At 47.0% G+C, this 17,979-nt stretch overlaps 1 protein-coding gene across 1 annotated transcript in view; it reads left to right on the top strand.

Annotated features, from left to right (window-relative positions):
* Positions 1 to 1,118: 1,118 nt before the first annotated feature.
* Positions 1,119 to 17,979, top strand: part of LOC122370809 (MAP kinase-activating death domain protein-like) — a 46,121-nt gene continuing 29,260 nt past the window's right edge. Inside the window, exons 1-6 of the mRNA XM_043346733.1 lie at positions 1,119 to 1,469; positions 4,964 to 5,108; positions 7,256 to 7,436; positions 8,238 to 8,395; positions 13,109 to 13,250; positions 15,427 to 15,585. Of these exons, the coding sequence (XP_043202668.1) occupies positions 1,208 to 1,469; positions 4,964 to 5,108; positions 7,256 to 7,436; positions 8,238 to 8,395; positions 13,109 to 13,250; positions 15,427 to 15,585 (1,047 nt within the window). The 5' untranslated portion in view covers positions 1,119 to 1,207. The remainder of the gene's footprint in view (positions 1,470 to 4,963; positions 5,109 to 7,255; positions 7,437 to 8,237; positions 8,396 to 13,108; positions 13,251 to 15,426; positions 15,586 to 17,979) is intronic.

Consider the following 17,979-nt stretch of genomic DNA (forward strand, 5'->3'; position numbering starts at 1 on the left):
TTTTGAAGTTATTGGCTCAAACATTGCAGGAAATCTCGCTAAGATAAGTACCTCTTATCTTATTATCTTATTTACGTTTCCTTCTTCATATTTAGAATACCTAACGTTTTCATTCACGTTACACTCAAACCAGCAAACTGACAAATCTACCCAAGCGTTCAGCCTGTCCGGCCTTCGATAGCGTGTGACGGGTATTCGTGAATATATCCGAACTTTTACATGCAAAACGAGCATCTCTTATTCCTTTTTTCACTGCTGTGACGTGTGCAACAAAGGATGGACTTGTTGACTGGTGGGAGATGACTGGCATTCATATGAGGCAAACAGGAAACAAGACCGTTTACCCCAATAATCGACATCGTATGTGAAAGCTTTGCACAATCTGTAGGTGGTTAAATCATCAGTCAAGTCAACAAACGAACATTTGTCAATACAAGTGGTCACAGGTACATATAGCATATTAATTTATGTTTCAATACAGTTGGTCATACATATAACTATTTAATTTATATATGTGCATTATACCTATCCGGGACATTTCATACATGTTCAATATTTTCTTATAAGCACTTTGCACCTCGAAATTAAATATTTTCGATTTTAAACATGCCTAAGGTTTCCAGGGGAGCACCATTACACGTCATCAACATCTTTTTGGAGTTAATGAAAATGGTCAGCTGGGCCAGGCCATGAAAGTGTGCCTTTTACCACACCTTACATAATCACCCGAGCAAAAATCGAAACAAAAACAAAGCTAGCTATGCCGCATTCGCATCCGAAAGAAGCCATTGTTGGCAGGGCGATCATCGACATGCCCAGCAAATCAGCGCCACAAATGTCACCGTAGATCGCTGCATATTTATCGACTATTATGCGATTCCTTGTTGCCGGGCCCTCGCCATGCCCACGATGACGATAAACAACTATTGGACAACGGCGAGCCATTATATACCTACCTGTAACCTTGACCTGGTGACGGCTCCCAATTGCGTGCGACCCCGACCACATCAGTATTCTCACTCGGACTGGTCTAACGCGTGCGACCCAGATCCTCTCCCCTCCCCTGGCCTTGCCCAGCCCCATTCTGATCCCATGTGGTACATTTCAGCCGTGAGCTCACTGCTATCTGAGCCGCGATAAGCCCGTGAACGGCGGCGCCGCGCCACTGCGACAGTCTGCCGGTGAACCCAGCCACTGCGCTACCGCCATGGCCACCGACAGAAAACCCATCTGCCCTCGTCTGGCCGACTACCTGGTGATTGTTGGTGCTCGCTCGCCCTCCAAAACGTCAGTGGTGCAGACACCCGAACTGCTGCGACGCTATCCGCCGGACGAGCACGCTGATTTTCCGCTGCCGGCCGATGTGGTGTGTTTCTGCCAGCCGGAGGGGTGTGTCTCGGTCGGCCCCAAGAAAACGGTGCTGCGGGAGGCGGCCAGCTTTGTGTTCTCGCTCACCGATAAGGACTCAGGTGAGTTGATCGGGGACGAGGAGAGTTGTGGTCTGCAGTGCAGGGTGGGCCGATTGGGATTGGTGGGTGATAATCCAGTTAAGACGGATACAGGAGTATGATGCGGTTGTTTGCATCGTTGCTCATAAACAGTCCGTGAACATTGTTTGTTTGTTGATTTATTTGATAGTTTACGAATTCTTCCTCTCAAGGTCATCTGTTCACCAACAATTATCTGCTCCCGAGCAGTTTATGAACATTCATGAACAAGTCAACATTTGTGATATTATTTGCATTATAACGCTGAAACAGTCACATACACGGTTGCAGGATTGTTCTGATGTGAAAAATGTGCTTATCCATAGACCTCTGTATACAGAGGTCTATGACTTATCCCATCTCAAACACATGGCATCTTGATATTTTACATTCCTTGTAAGGTTCGACGCTTTATTCTGCATTTTGGACCCTGCATGATGTCATCTAAAACGTCATTAAGGCTCCATGGTGCAATCGGTGTTTTTCACCAATAACTTTCGAGATAGACCAGTCAAGCCAAATGATATGCAGCATGACCTCATCAGACTAAATTTGTGACCGGAGTGGCCTTCATATCACCTTGACCTGAGGTCAGCATCCAAAGTTGGCATCATCCAAGCAAAAAGTACATCATTCGACGCGCCTGACCATGATGAACATGATGATGCCAAACTACCTACTCTGCAACCATTTTTAATGAAATTATTTACCGAAAACCAAGCCTCTACCTTGAAGTACTTAACCTGACCTCAGAGGTCAATAGTTGACCCGGGACCTTAAAATCGGTATCCAGCCGCTGTATCTCGTAACGAAGCACGCGATCGATTTTCCAGAAGGCTCTAGCTCAATTAGGGGCGAAACGGCGAGAAGGGGTCTTTTTCGCCCCCCCCCCCCCTCCTTTACCGTGTTTGCGAACAGTTCTCTGTTTGTTCACGAGAATTCGGCGTCACTTGTTCGTGAACACGTTTGTTCGTGGGCACCTTGTTTATATTTATTTGGAAATTAAACAAACAGCAAACTCTGCTAGATTTTGGAGTATAGGGGTATGCTGTCGGAAATAATGCATGAACAAAGTCATGAAGGGTGAAATGTGTGCCTTACACAGCGCTGTTATTTTGAATTTCAGGCGTGGCCCGAACTTTTCGCGTTTTCAGATTCATTCATTCTTCTTTCACATTGCGTCATTTCTTTTGTCATCCGCACGAAAATAAATGTTGTGTGTCATCATTTATGCCTACAAATTTCTAATGAAATCGAGTATAAGAAATACTCATCCTTCCATTGCAAGATCATTCATTTCCACAAAGCTTTCTGCTCATGACCTTTGGCTGTATACATGTCGACACCTCGTCTCTGAACACGTTCCTTTCACAACCGTAACGTCGCGCCCTGATGTGTATTGCCTTACAAATCTGACATCCGTCAAGTTCTCTGACGTCACGTGACAGACAGACGGCGAGAACGGCAAACATGCCGGCGCAGCGCTGTCGCGCGGACAGATGTCGGCTGTCGCCTCCAACACGGGAGAGCCACCTGTATGTACGGCAGGGCTGCGGAGTCGATAGATTTTCGGCGACTCCGACTCCGACTCCGACTCCGGCTTTCAAAAACCAGCTCCGACTCCGACTCCGACTCCGGGCAGAATTGTCGACTCCGACCGACTCCAACTCCCGACTCCGACTCCGCAGACCTAGCAGGGCTGCGGAGTCGACAGATTTTCGGTGACTCCAACTCCGACTCCGGCTCGGGTTTCTAAAATCGACTCCGACTCCGACTCCGACTCCGGTCACAACTGTCGACTCCGACCGACTCCGACTCCGACTCCGACTCCGACTCCGCAGCCCTGCTGTACGGGACGTTTTTGTGATCGGAACAGTCAATTCTCACACCGCGCTAGCCGCTAACCTCAGAGCGGTGCGAGTTTTCGACTGACAGGGATCAGTGCCCCGTGAATGAAACGAGTCAGTGAATGTCGGACCCGCTAAATATTGTTAGCCGCAATCGCTGGCGGGGATTTTCAGCGTCGTTTCCTGCGAGTGAATGGGTTCATTGATCGGGTCAACCACATTGATAAAAGACGTGCCCTGCTTGGCTATTTCAAACGTCATGTGGTCTGTTATGGGATTAGGCTAGGTTATGGGCGGGTACGGTGACTCACAGCCCCATGAATGGAACGGGGAAAGCCACATAAATGAATCACTAATGCATGCCGTTTAAGTCGTGGGAATGGACAGCACTGCGATAAAATCGCTACTTTATTAGAACTGCAAGCATGCACATTGCGCATTTCGGGAGCGTTTTTATTTGGTATTGTACCTAATTCATTGTCTGCGGAGGGTCGAAAACCGTCCAGTTTTGGACACCACCTAACGATGGAAGGTCTGCTCGTTGATGCGTTCGTCGATGCGCCAATGATAAAAATGATATTCAAAAGTTTGAATGTCTATAGAAGGTATTTTGGTTATGTTTTTATTGCCAGGGCAGAAACGAAGTCAAAGAGGTCATCAAGGGTCAACTTTTGCGGCATTGACTGAGACTGACAATGCTATTCAAGAGATATCGCCGCACATCGTGAGCAAAAACCTAGACAATGATAAAAAGAAATTGATGTTAAATCAACCTTTTCGCAGTAGGTTGGTATGTAGGAAGTACGAAGTGTAACATAGGTACATACATATCAAGTTATCTCAATAGATTCAACCTCAGGTGAATCATTTAACCTTAAAGATCGCAAACCGTAAACATGATTTGTTTTTGCATAATTCAATTCGCTTTTACAGCGCCTGCTATTTTGTCGCTATGAAAACAATCCAGAGACCAGAGCCATCATATTCCTTTCAACGAGATGGGCCAAATGCTGTACATTTTACAGATTAAAGTACATGTGTACAATGAATGCCTGAATAGTTGTCCCAAATTGGTGGCACCGTCGTCATTTCTTTGCTGAAAAACCCTCAACGCCGGATAACCGCCCCGTTCAGTGCGTGGGCTAATTTTGCGTCATGAGAAACGTCTGAAAATAACTGTAAAAGCTGGAAATACGTGCTACAATTCTCCTCATGACCTCTTTCACGTATCCTCTCAGAACCCCCATTTATCTCCTTTATCTAGTTTTCTGTCGCGGCTCCTTCGCAGAAATCAAATGACATCCCCGTCGAACGTGGTCGGCCGCCGTGCCGGCTATCATGATAGATGCTGGTGCGCGGACCACAACCAGCCAATCCATTCGGCCGACCAGCGGCGCGGTGCCACTTGACCAAATTACACGCCACACTTGACCCGAGCGGCTGCGCGCCACGCGAGCGAACCGTATAGCGGAGGGGCTATACGCGCCGCGCCGGCGGCGACTCTAACCTTTCCCAACGTCACGACATGAGCGGCCCGTGCCGGCCAGCACGGCCGCCGCCAATTGCGCCCACCGCAAACACGCTGTACTGAGATCGATGGCTGGCGCTGACCGACCGCCGGGCCGCCAGGGAAAACGCGCTACGGCGTCTGTATCAACTTCTACCGGCCGGTGGAGCGACATGGCTCGGCAAGACGGGCCGAGAGGGGCTCCAGCACCAAACGCAGCTCGTGGAGACAGAGCCTCAACCGCAGCACCGACTCCGCCTTCTCCAGGTGAGACAATGTGGGGCGGTGTGTTTGCTGTCGTTTTTATAGGCATGCCCTACTTTTGCAGATGCAGGTGGCTGTATGCAAGCATGTGCAAAAACTGAAAAACATGAGGGACGAGGCTCCAATTTTCAAGTTGCTCTATGGCAAAGACGTCTAATTAATCCTTACGGTCCATAAGCTGGCCCTAAACTACCAGCCACTTTACAGTATGGCTCCACAACCAGCCACCAAGTCGCTATAACGATATGCGCTTTGCGCACACTGCTGTCATCGTTACGACCGACATCGGCCTACATTTGTATGCATCCTTCAGCACACGTACGCTCACCTGCTACCCTGCTAGTGCGACGCCAGGCCATCGCCGTAACGTCTGTCGCCCTCAGCTCACCGTATCGTTAGTCTATCGCCAATCCAATGAATCGCGAATGGACCATGGGGGACAGTGGTACACAGTGCCCTGTCGTTAGATACCTCATCAATCTAGCAGCCGACGGCCGGCGACCGAACAACATCTCCGTCAGCGCCCCGTACATTAATCGTGCTGATCCCGACTCGCGGAATCCATGCGACGGGGCAGATGCACGCGCGCGTAACCCGCTCGGCGAGAGGTGGCGGCGCTCAACAGCTGCAGCGGGGATCAATATGAGGTCACGGGATGGGTGTACATTGTGCAAAAGTGCCGCGGAGGGCACCGTGTGTACACAGCGGGTGAGCGTCCTGCATATATGGCACGCAGTGGGATCAGCCACCTGTGGCGAGCGGGTGCGGTGAATCGATGGCAATAAACCGCGTGTGGCAATTAGACGCACGCAACGCAGCGACGGCCGTCTTTGCTGCCGGAGCTCCGTCTTTTGTTTTCGGCATGACGATATGTACCTAATTTTCATTTCGTAGAAAATGCTGGGGGATATGTGCGCGATATGTTTGTGTGTATGAATCTGTCCAATGTGCATGACCTATCATTACTGTTTATGGTGCATCGGTTACTTTCATTCTTTGATTTACATTATATGCTAGGACGTTGCAGCTTGCACAACCATTGGCTGAAACTCTCAACTGGGGCTTTGTGTGCATACTGCATAAGGCAACAGTCAATATAGCTAATTGTAACGAACTTTCATTTGCATCATCTACGCAACTGCCTTTGAATAATGGCAGTCCTTGTTAACAATAAAACGTCGCTTAACCTTTGACATATTTACCGAAATACTGCGTCATTACGCGGCCCTGCTCATTATCTACAATCCCTTTATCGGCCTTTTATATAGCAGTTACAAAGGTAAGCTCACCCTGAATATGTGCACACTTGTTACGACATGATGACATCGGTGCTCACCAACATCTTACTAGCGGGAATGTGCTCCTCCTGACAAGGGACAGGGTCGATGAAATTTCTGGAAGCTTCCTCATACGTGAAAGGTTACCGTCTCTTAGCAGCCACTGGTGAAAGTCAACATCCCATCTAGTTACGCTCAGGCAGCATACTGGACTTGACGGGTGTTTAAACCAGGCAGCCCTTAGCACGGATATTCCAGTACCCATGCCAGCGACCGAGTAATTAGAATTAGGCCGCCACGCCTCCACAGCAGTCGCCAAGTCCTTCATAGTCTCCCCTGAAATGTCGCCTTATGAACCGCACTTGAATTACCGCAAGCCTCGTGTCATGAGGCCGGCGTTAGAACTCGGACATTCCGTGAGACACGAGCCAGGTGATGAACGGTGATAAGATGATAATACGGCTGCGCCACCGTCTACAGCCCTGACACATTTATGATAACGCCCACGCTTTCGTAATTTGCAAGCTATCTACTAATGCTAGACGGACATTTGTCTGGGGTTTTCTCTTAAGGACGCGCCCGTGTCCACAATTCATGGTCTAGGCTGAGCCAGACACTCATCCGTAAATGGGCTGAAATGGACAAGAAATTGAGTGGAACGGCTTCCGGTCCGGGAAAAGCCCTTGTGGCGCGTCTCAAGGCTGGATTCATGTTAACCTCTCGATCGACCGATGACCTTAGGATGTCTGCAATAACTCATCACCTCTGGAACACCTCATGCTGCTTACAAACCCATACCAATCATTTCCATCCCCTCCCACGAGCCTCCCTCTGCCGACTGACATTCCCACTGACATGACGCCTCTGTTGCAGCGACCACCGGTCGACTGTAGCCCCCTCCGACTCGGACCGCGACTGCTCCAGCCGCCGGAACAGTGAGACTTCCGGTGGCCCGTCGGCCGCCCCGCCGGCGCTAGCCGCTCGCCTGACCGTCGGCGGAGGGCCCGGTCAGCTGCCGACGCTCGGCTCGCCTCGGACGCAGCGACGTAGGCCGGTCAGTGGCGGGTCATGGGGTCAGTGGTGGGTCTAAGGGCGGGGTCATGGAGTGCTGGTTTGGTGATGGGTATGCGCAATAGGATGTTTTTTGTGTGTGACAATGCTGCACAAGTTTTCAAATCTCTGTTACATCTCTGACCTCTTGCATCAGGCATTTGTAGGGCGATGATGGGTCAGCCAGCGCTCCATGTCCAAGATGATATGTGCTATTTGTTATTGGTAGATATTTATTCACATTGAGTTGCTCTTAGCCAGCGTCAAAGCGACCAAATTCATATGAATGTCAGCATAAATCATGTATAAAATCATATCCTACATATCAATGATTTCGTTTTTACATAAGCTTATACTATTTACGGTAGGTAAGCATTTGGCTGACAGGGCAGGTAATATATGAAGGCCTTTCGGGAAGGTGCTCAAGTTTCATCCCATATCTTCCCTCAGAGGTGCAGCTGTGATAAATAGCAGCGTTGTTTCTTTATGGCCTCCAATTCACGCGCAAAATTGCTGTGCGCCAAATTGCTTTGACTGGTCCGGAACGTAGCCCTACAGGGTTGGACATACGAGGCGTTCTCGTATAAGCTCGTTTCACTGAAATAATGAGAATTGGAATTGAGAACATATCATGAGAACTGGTGCAGTAACTTCAGGATAATGATTTCCGTCTAGGGCGCTTTTTAGACAAGAAGTTTATCTGCCCCCCCCCCCTGGTATCGACGAGACAAATCTCCTTCCACCCACCACATAGAGCATGGAGGCCGACATACCCGCTGACTCACCGACCGTTTTGTCTCCACAGAGAAGCCGGCACCACACTCTGACTTCGCTGTGCATCATCTCGCACCATCCCTTCTTCTCATCATTCAGAGAGTGCCTTTACCTCCTACGCAAGCTGATCGATGCTTGCAACGAGAACGCCTCGCCGAAGCGCGTCGGCGCGTCGCGGGGCAACCAGAGGTGAGTGCCTCATCGCCAGTGTTTCTGCCTCGAGGGTGCTCGATTAGGAAGTTGCAAAGGTGATGCCAGTATAACCAATTCAATTCCGTGGTTGGGTGTTGGCTGAATGCTTATAGAGAGGGATTTACAACAATGGCTATTAACAATAACATAATTATACATTAATAAGTGACAGAAAATAATGATAAATTCATGATAGAATAATATAAAGCAAGGTATAGACGCATTGCAAACATTGATTGAAGTAACTTTAAATGAGGGCCAATGAACGAAGAAGATGAATTAAATGAAATAAATGAAATAACTGATAAATTCGATTCATTCAATCGTTGAAGCTAGCGAAGTCTTGAATGTTAGCATTATTTCAAACGAATACTCCTTTAATTAAAAATGTTGCAATATGTGCTTTTCTGAGCGTTATCGTGTTGTTTTTCTGTGACTTGTCTATGTAGATGTCTTTTTCGTTCAGAGGCGTCGTAGCTTTTAACAATTTCTTGTTTAAATTTTTCCGTTAACTCTCTTCACCCGCCATCCCATCGATGCCGAAATATTCCTTCTGTGCCATCGAATTCGTGGTGCTTCATAATGATTAGGGCTGGCATTATCATAATGACGACGATGAAGATGTGGCCTTAGAATACTTTATAGGTACCACAAATAGCTCCTGATCGATATGCTCACTTTCTCTTTCTGGTCTAACTTTATCTGCTGTGGCTGAATCAGGTATTTTACCAATATCAAAGTGCCTTGTCAAATGCGACTTTGAGTTCCGATCAGATTTGAGGTGTTGAATCCGTTTTTTTTTTGTCTGAACTGATCGATCCAATATGAAAGTTTGCTGAGTGCCATTTTTATCCAGCACGAGTTCAACATTCAGCATTATTCAGTTTTACCATACCATGTAAAGGGCATTGAGGGGGGTTATTTTTATCCCGGTTCAATCTTGCATTAATTGACCTCCAATGTGATTCGTAAGGAGGTGAACTTCCTAATTGAAATCCTGAATCAGACCTAGCAGCTAACTAATTTGGTACTATTCAATACTTTGCAATCATTTACTCAACCTCAACAGGGTGCCTTGATTCAAATGCCTTAAAATAGATTACGCTAATTCAACTTGTCGCTTGTCGTGCAGAGTTTAATTGCACGAGTGTCTGGAAGTAGTCGGCTGCTGGTCCCGTCTGTTCCACTTCAGTCTCGTAGAAACCAATAACGTCTGTTTTAGTTTCATGCTGTGTTCAACTGTTCAGCTTAGCAACCGTTTGTTGCGATTCCGTGAAACCCGGAATAGGAATGGAATGGTTCATTCAGCCGTCAGTTAGATTTGCCTGTTAGATGAGAACCTTACAGTGTGCTAAAACCGTTCGTGGATATATGTTGAATTGGGGGATGCTGTGTGGACTGTGGCGCGGTTGTTCGCGTACCTAATACGGGATGGATGGGAATTATTGGGTGTCCAATGCCATACCCTATGTCGGTTGATTTCCCCATAATGATGGACAATTGTTGATTTATTATGGATGTGAGCATACACCGAAAAATCGCCACCGACTGATGGCAAGAAGCGTTTTGTGTTATTAATGTTATACTTATGACGTTTTCTCGAAACATGCTCACCTTGACACAATTTCCCCTATATGAGCAACTAGTATTCATAGGTACACATCCCATTCAATCGATCAGACAGCTCGCATCCTCATATATCTCTTATGTAGCGTAACAGGGTTATGAACATGGCCGGATTATCTAATCTCTAATTGCTTTTGGCAGTGCATCAGGTCAGTGGTAGCCGCGAAGAAGGACGGCCCAGACGTCCAGCCCGATCTATCTGCCGATGATTTAAATTCATTTTTTGTATCTGTCGGTCCTCGTGTCGCTGACGAGATCCGAGCCCAAAACACTCCCACCGATTTGGATGTGCGTCTCACCCGTGTCGGCGCATGCAGTTTTCAACTTCGTGAGATAACACTGGGGGAGCTCGAGCGGATTATTTTCAGCATGCGTAACTCGAGTGCCTGCGGCTCCGATAACGTGTGTGTCCGCATGCTGAAATTCGGATTCCCCGCTATTGGTGGTGTCATCCTGCATATTATCAATACCTGCTTAATCCAATCTGACATCCCCGATTCATGGAAACATTCCATAGTTCACCCTCTGTTCAAGTCTGGTAACCCTTCAGACCCCGCAAACTTCCGACCCATTTCCCTAGTTCCTGTAATCATGAAAGTAGTTGAACGCATTGTCCATCAGCAGCTCTACGCCTACCTCTCCCATAATCACCTTCTGGCATCCTCCCAGCACGGCTTCCGCCCCCGGCACTCCACGGAAACCGCGTTGCTGTCTGTCACTGAACACATCCTGGCCGCCACTGATAGGGGGGATTTGTCAATGCTATGCCTTCTCGATCTCAGTAAATGTTTCGACGTGATTGACCACGATCTTCTGATGCAAAAACTGATGTTACACGGCATTGAAATTTCCTGGTTCGCCGCCTATCTACATGGACACACTCAGAGCGTGTCTTTGAAAGATGTATCCGGACGTAGAGTGCTGTCTAGGCCTCTTTCTAATGCCATGGGTGTCTTCCAGGGCTCTGCGTTAGGGCCGCTTCTTTTCACCATTTTCTCTAACAACTTATCGCTATACGCGGGCGACGCAAAAGTGTTTCAGTATGCCGATGACACTCAAGTATTGGTTAGCGGTCCAGCTCGGGACCTCGAAGTTCTCATCTCGCGCATGGAGGACTCGCTCGCGTCTCTCAACGACTGGTTTTGCGCTAACGCCCTCAAAGTGAACGCAAGTAAAACACAGCTTATTGTATTTGGCACTCGTCAAAATCTTCGTAAATTACCAGACTTTAGAGTACCATTCCGCAACGCAGCGTTGCAACCGTGCGCACAAGTCGGGAACCTTGGCGTCACTTTTGACAGCACTATGTCATGGGACGCACACGTCTCTGAACTCTGCCGCCGGTGTACGGGACTGTTGATTGGTCTTTCACATGCGCGCCACTGTCTCCCAGATGGCATCATTCGAACGCTCGTGACGGCACTCGTTGTATCGCGTATCCAGTACTGCCTTTCAGTTTATGGTAATGGGTCCCAAAAAAATTTCGATCGACTCCAAAAAATTCTTAACTTCGCCGCTAGAGTTATTTTCGGCCGCCGTAAATTTGACCATGTCTCCGACCTGCGAACAAAACTCGGGTGGTTGTCCCCGCGCGGTATGTCCGATTTCCACACCCTTGTCATCGCACACAAGGTCATACAGCGCCGTGAACCTGAGCAACTAGCAGCCCTGTTCGTCGCTAATAGCGCTATCCGCGAGAGACCATCCAGACAAGATCACTTCTTCCATCTTCCCCGTCCACGGCTGGAAACGGGCAAGCGGCGGTTTGGCTATCGAGCTGCAGCTCTGCTGAACAGCCTGCCACCTCACCTGTCGCAGCTGCCTCCCGCCCGCTTCGCCCGCGCTGTTAAAGCCGCAATCGTGGACGATGAATCAGCACATCGTCGCTGACCAATAGGATAGGGGTGGGTAAAAGCGATGAGGCTGTCCTGAGAGTGTTTTGTCCTAGTTTTGACGTGAGTGAATGTGCAACTGTTTTGAATGATTAGATTAGCAACCGCGGATACGGATTCTGAGCAGTAATCGCCACGCACTTTGTATGTGGATCGCTCTTAAATGTAAATACAATACAATACAATACAATACAAGGAGCATAATATTTAAGTAGTATTGCTTTTTATCTCGACCTTCTCCTTGTTGATAGATAGCCAAATATTAAAAGACATAGGTTACATTTGCAGTCGGGCACATCAGATGTATAATCATCTTATACATCTGATGATGGGCTGTGCCCGACTGCAAATGTAACCTATGTCTGGCTATCTATCAACAAGGAGAAAGTCGAGATAAAAAAACAATACTACTTGGATTATCTAATCGGTTGAATTTCACTTTTGATTTGTTTCGGCTGTCAGGTGTTTGTGTTCCTTGTAAACCTCAGTATCGACTCCGAGATACGAGTATCGATTTTGTGTGTCCGAACTCCGTACGGTCCACGGCGTTCATGTAGAGTCGGTGAAAACATGAGTGCCTGTGCCCTCATATGAGGTCAATAGTCATGGAGTCAGCGTCCGCACATGTGCATGTGTGCCGTGGCTTAGCATCTTGGTGTTAATGTTTATGTGACCGTGCATAGTAATTAGCAGTCATTATAGGAGTCTGCATCTCAGTCTATAATTCAAGGTTCGTTGCTTGTTTGTTTTGCTGTGTCCACATGAAGTCATGGAGTCGGAGTTTGTACCTACATATGTGTCTCTTTCCGTTTGCTTGTGTGTCTGTGTACCCACTGAAAGTCAATGTCTGTATTCATCTGCGTTTTTCCACAGGGAGTCATAGAGTCAGAGTCTGTATGTGCGTCTGTGTACCCACATGAAGTCATTGAGTCGGAGTCTGTATGCGTCTATCAGTGTTACTACAGGGAGTTAATGCTTGTGTGCCTATGTGCCCACTGAAAGTTGTTGCCTATATCCATCTGCGCTTTTCCGCAGAGTCATAGAGTCAGAGTCTGTAGGTATGTGCATCTGTGTACCCAAAAGGAGTCATGGAGTCCGAGTCTGATGTGTCTCTATCCGTTTACCTACAGGGCTTGTGTGTCTGTGTGCCCACTGAGAATTGATATCTGTATTTACCTGCGTTTTTCCACAGGGAGTCGGTGTGGTCGGTGCTGACGGGCCGCAGTCAGGAGCCGCTGCCGGCCATCCTCCTCCACGACGTGCGAGAGATTGAGACCTGGATCCTGCGCCTGCTGTCGGCGCCCGTGCCTGTCCCCGGGAAAACCAGGGTCGAGGTAGGTCAAACGGCTCTCGGCGACCGCCATGGCAACCTGGTGAGGCTCAAAGCTTCTAGATTATTTGAAACATCAAAGCAACTGAGAAATGAAAGATGCGTTTTGCTTTGTCATCGAAAACCTGTTATCTGAAGGGATCAAAGCTTTGTTGAAATGGCCTTCTGGTAAAATTAAGTGTAAAGTGATTGCTTTTTTATACGTTTGTTACTGACACGGCATTTCACATGTATGTCTTTCAATTACTGCATGTTTGCAAAGTTCACGATAGGTATATTAGGGGTACAATAAATATGTGGTGTGAACAGAGCTATAGCAATATCCTATAACCTTGGGCGAAGTCACCTATGCCCATATGCCCATATCTGTAAGAACCTTGCCCATACCTTTGTCCTGTCTAGGGTGAAGTCGTATAAGAGTACGCACTTAGTGGATTTCTTGCTCTCATTCGTTTAATATTTGAAGGAAAGAAATCACAAATAGGGAATATTAAAGTTCATTGAATTAGCCATCAACCCATGGGGCAACGATCCTTCAGCGTAAATGGAAGTGGTCTAAAAATGACATTTTCTGAACCGTTGCACTTGCGTACTCTTACCATATGGGGTGTGTAAGAGTACGCACGCCAGGCGGGTGGAGTACGCAAGCATATGAACACACACCTATGCAGCTTGCACTGTCCAAATGCTTAACTTCAAACTCAGAAGGCATTTAAGTTAATTCTAGTATCCAAAAAGAAAAACATAAAATAAATCTTTCAAGTCTATAAATCAGGAAATAATCATGTCGTGTGTTTCTTAAAAAAAAATGCACAATCAAAAAGGAGAATAACTCGTATTTGGAAGAATTTCGGGCACGCATCTGCATCACAGTGCTCCATTGATGATATACCTACAAAACAAACGTCATTGAGCGTTAGATAAATAATTCTATATTTCTGTATATTCGATTTAATGTATAATTCTGCGTACTCTTACCCTCCTGAACAGTGCGTCCTCTTACCGTACATGCAATTCGCGCACAAAACAACCCCGAAACGTTGTGCAAAACTTCGCAAACAGAATATTGCAGTGTACAGTATTTCCCCAGATAACCTCACAAGTTTCACACAACAATCACGGAAATGTACCTTATCTCAACTGCCAAGTATCAAAATTATTGTACCATATCATAATAACATCATAACGCTCGAAAATAATATTCATCGCCTTAAACTCAACAGCGTCGCCGCTCAACGCCCATGTTCCGTTGGTGACATGCACGCACTGGCGGCTTCATGTCACTTCATGAACTCGACAAACCCGCGTTGCTAAGCAACCGAAACAGCTGATGCGTACTCTTATCGCCCGCGTACTCTTACCCGCCCTTACCCTAGTGTCTAGCGCCGCAGTCGTTCGGTTGCCGATTCGCGCCCGTTTCTGGGAACCGACCGCAGTCAATCCTGACCGAAGGGGCAGCGGTCGGCGGCGACAGCTGATGGCCAGCGCTGCCGTGTCACTAAAAGATTGCTCTTGAACTTGACCCGGACCAGACAGCATCCTGGACGCCGAAATAGGCCCTGCTGCGCACTGTGTGGCGATGACGGACTTCCGAAGCCAAACGTTTCGTCAGGGCGTTTTGATTTGATTTATTAACAAACAGTTGAAATTAAATGTTTGTCCATTAGTTTTGCTTTCAATTTTCAAATATGAAACAAACTACGTATATCTTTTCAATTGCATTACCAGGTAATGTGTGATGGTGAATGGTCGTGTCATTTATGTACCGATTACATGCTATTACATGCAATCAATTACATGCATCAATTACATGCTTATTGTTTGCTGTCAATTACATGCAATCAATTACATGCATCAATTACATGCTTATTGTTTGCTGTTAATAGGCCATAATAAGATAATAATAAAAATCCGTGACCTTCATCGCTAGTCCATTTCCTTTTAGTTTGGCCCTGACTGTAAAAATGAACGGCACTTATAGATTTGTTCAATAAGTACTAAGTAGACACTCTATCAAAAGTGTTGTCAGTGATGTGCATCCTTACCTACAGCACGCATTGGTCATCCAACCATGCGTGATACCGGCCCGGATACGCATCTCGCTCGATATACAGCTCGCCTTCTTGTCTGTCCACCTTTTTTACCGTTTTGTCTGACGTCAGCCGCCTCTGTCCCCACAGCTCGAGCTGCTTCCTCCCGAGCTGCACCGCCCGCTGACGTTCGCCCTGCCCGACCACACGCGCTTCTCCTTGATCGACTTCCCGCTGCACCTTCCGCTGGAGCTGCTCGGCGTGGACGTGTGCCTCGAGGTGCTCACGCTCATCATACTCGAGTATAAGGTCAGTGGGAATATGTGGACTGGAAGAGAATGTCTGGTGGTACGAGTATGTCAAATCATATCAGTGATGACGTGGTCGTATTGGTTTTTACTGTGTGCTATTGGAAGCCAGTGAGGACAAGACAGACAGATCCTGTTCGAACTGGATTGAACTAGTGCGCGCACGCGCCTAGTGCGTGTGTTATCGAGAAATGCTGAGTCCTCAAAAGGTCACGTCACTTCGGGCCATTCCAGTTATTTCAGTCTTCTAAACTTATTTCGGGAAGTTAATGACCACAGACATTGGTGTTGAACGTGAGGCTAATTGGGGATTTTGATGCACTCGGATGCAAGATTAGCCTAGTCATGAGAGATGTAATCATCTTTAGTTAGCAGTTTATTTGATGCAATAGTTAATCACCTCGGCTTTGTGATAAGCCTTCGTCGAAATCAGACAGCTTTATATAGTCAAGGGCTTCCAAAGCAGTGTTAATTTAGGATTGTCGTTGTGCCTGGGTTTAATAATCAATTTTGTTGTAGTGCTTTTTCAGATACATAGCTTATTTTCTTCCATTAACTAGGACATATATGTAACTATCCAACATTCCACACACGATCTCGGTAATTATTACGATAGGTTTCTCTAATTATATGTCAATGTTATCGCTGCTCACATGGTAGCACAAAAATGCAGAATCGTACTCATGACACAGTTCTCGGCCCTTATATCTGGAACTGGTATGTGTCCCATTGCCGGTTCTGCATTGCCACTTCCGTTATCAACACACTCCAGCGTGGTTGCAACCGGCGACCCTGTATCGTCCCCCCTAACACGGTCCACTGCGGAGCGAGACTCCACGACTGCGATGGACCCGACACAAGTGACTCCGGCCTCTCAATCCCCTTTGATGCCGATTTTACGGTGTTGACGGCCCAGTGCCAGTTGTTCGACCTGCCAGTTGTTCGACAGCTGCAGTGCAAATTGAGCCGTCATGAACGATCTGGATGGACTTTGACGGCTTCCATCGAAATAGATTGGAAAATAGAATATTTATATTAATCTGATTGAATGTTGACAATTCACATGACGAGTGTGTTTAAAAAGGCAAATTATCTTCGAAGAATACATCATTTAAGTTGACGCATCGCAGAATGAACTTGTGACTACCTCAGTTCACTTACACAAGTTTCATAAGCTTACCTGTTAATCTTGACCTTTTAGTGCGCTCTGTTGTTCACGCCAGTAAGCGACGTTCAAAGCAGTGATTAAATTACTTTCAGAATTCAGTGTCCAAGTTGTCCAATAGCATTGAAAGCTCCGTGACCCAGCCGCTTGGCAGAATTCTGCGTCTTCTCTGTTCCTGGGAGCTACGCAATAGTAGCCTAGAGTTCAGATAAAGTAGGTTAAAATTGCTTTAAAGATTATTCTCGGTGCGTTTCCAGTTTCCGTGTGTCATTAAATTTGAATGGTATTTTGTGTGATTAGCTACGAAATACAGGGATGTTCACGAAAAACTGACACATTTTATTTCCGAATTACGAGAAAACACTTGCCCTCAGAACGGTGATTATGCTATGGGCAAATAGAGTGGACTTCTAAGTTTGTATTGACATATTTTGGGATCATGTCATTTTCGTTTCTAAGAAGTTACAGCGTATTTTGCAGATGACGAGTTTTTGGAGCAGTGCACGACTCAGCCCGAAACAGGAAATTATTCCCCGTTTTTGGGCACGTGCCTGGAGAATTGCAACACCTCTCACTGCACTCGTCGGGAGGTTTGATGTCCTTTGGGCCGCTGCTACAGATCATGTCACTCACGTGACCCCACAGGAATAGTCCACGGAGTTGAGGTAGAGCGAAATGGCCGGCTATGGGTGAGAGGTGATGCGCGAGACAAGTGCCCCCTCCCCCCTGTTCTCGTGTGAGACCGATGATCGCCGTTACTGTACGTAGGGTGGCCCTGACGTGCCAGAACCACCAAATGGTGTAGACGTCGACCCATTTCCGCTACAGTAGCTAACAGAAGCTGTTAAAAGATGGCACGGTACCACTCTACAGTGACTGCCAGCATGCGGCCATGGTTTCTGACATCAGCACTTCCAAGCCTGCCAATTTTGGCATTCCTTAGGAATTTGCCCACAATATGCCAATAGTATAAAACATAATCCATCGAAACATTAATATGTCAAATTTTAGACGAATTCGTAGACTGGTTCAGTCGTGGTGGCAGATGGCAGCCGCGAGAGCTTCATTGTTTTTCCCTTAAGTTTTGTCGCCAAGTCAAATTTCCCCATTTTAACGCTTTCTTATTTATTTGGAAGCTCATGTGATGCTAACTAAAGGAGCTATGCAGATACAAAACTTTTTTCAACAGGCTTTCGAATGGCATGCAAGTCAAGTCTCCGTGAGCTCTCA

The sequence above is a fragment of the Amphibalanus amphitrite genome, unplaced genomic scaffold (assembly GCF_019059575.1).
Source record: "Amphibalanus amphitrite isolate SeventyFive unplaced genomic scaffold, NRLGWU_Aamphi_draft 001170F_arrow, whole genome shotgun sequence".
Taxonomy (NCBI): domain Eukaryota; kingdom Metazoa; phylum Arthropoda; class Thecostraca; order Balanomorpha; family Balanidae; genus Amphibalanus; species Amphibalanus amphitrite.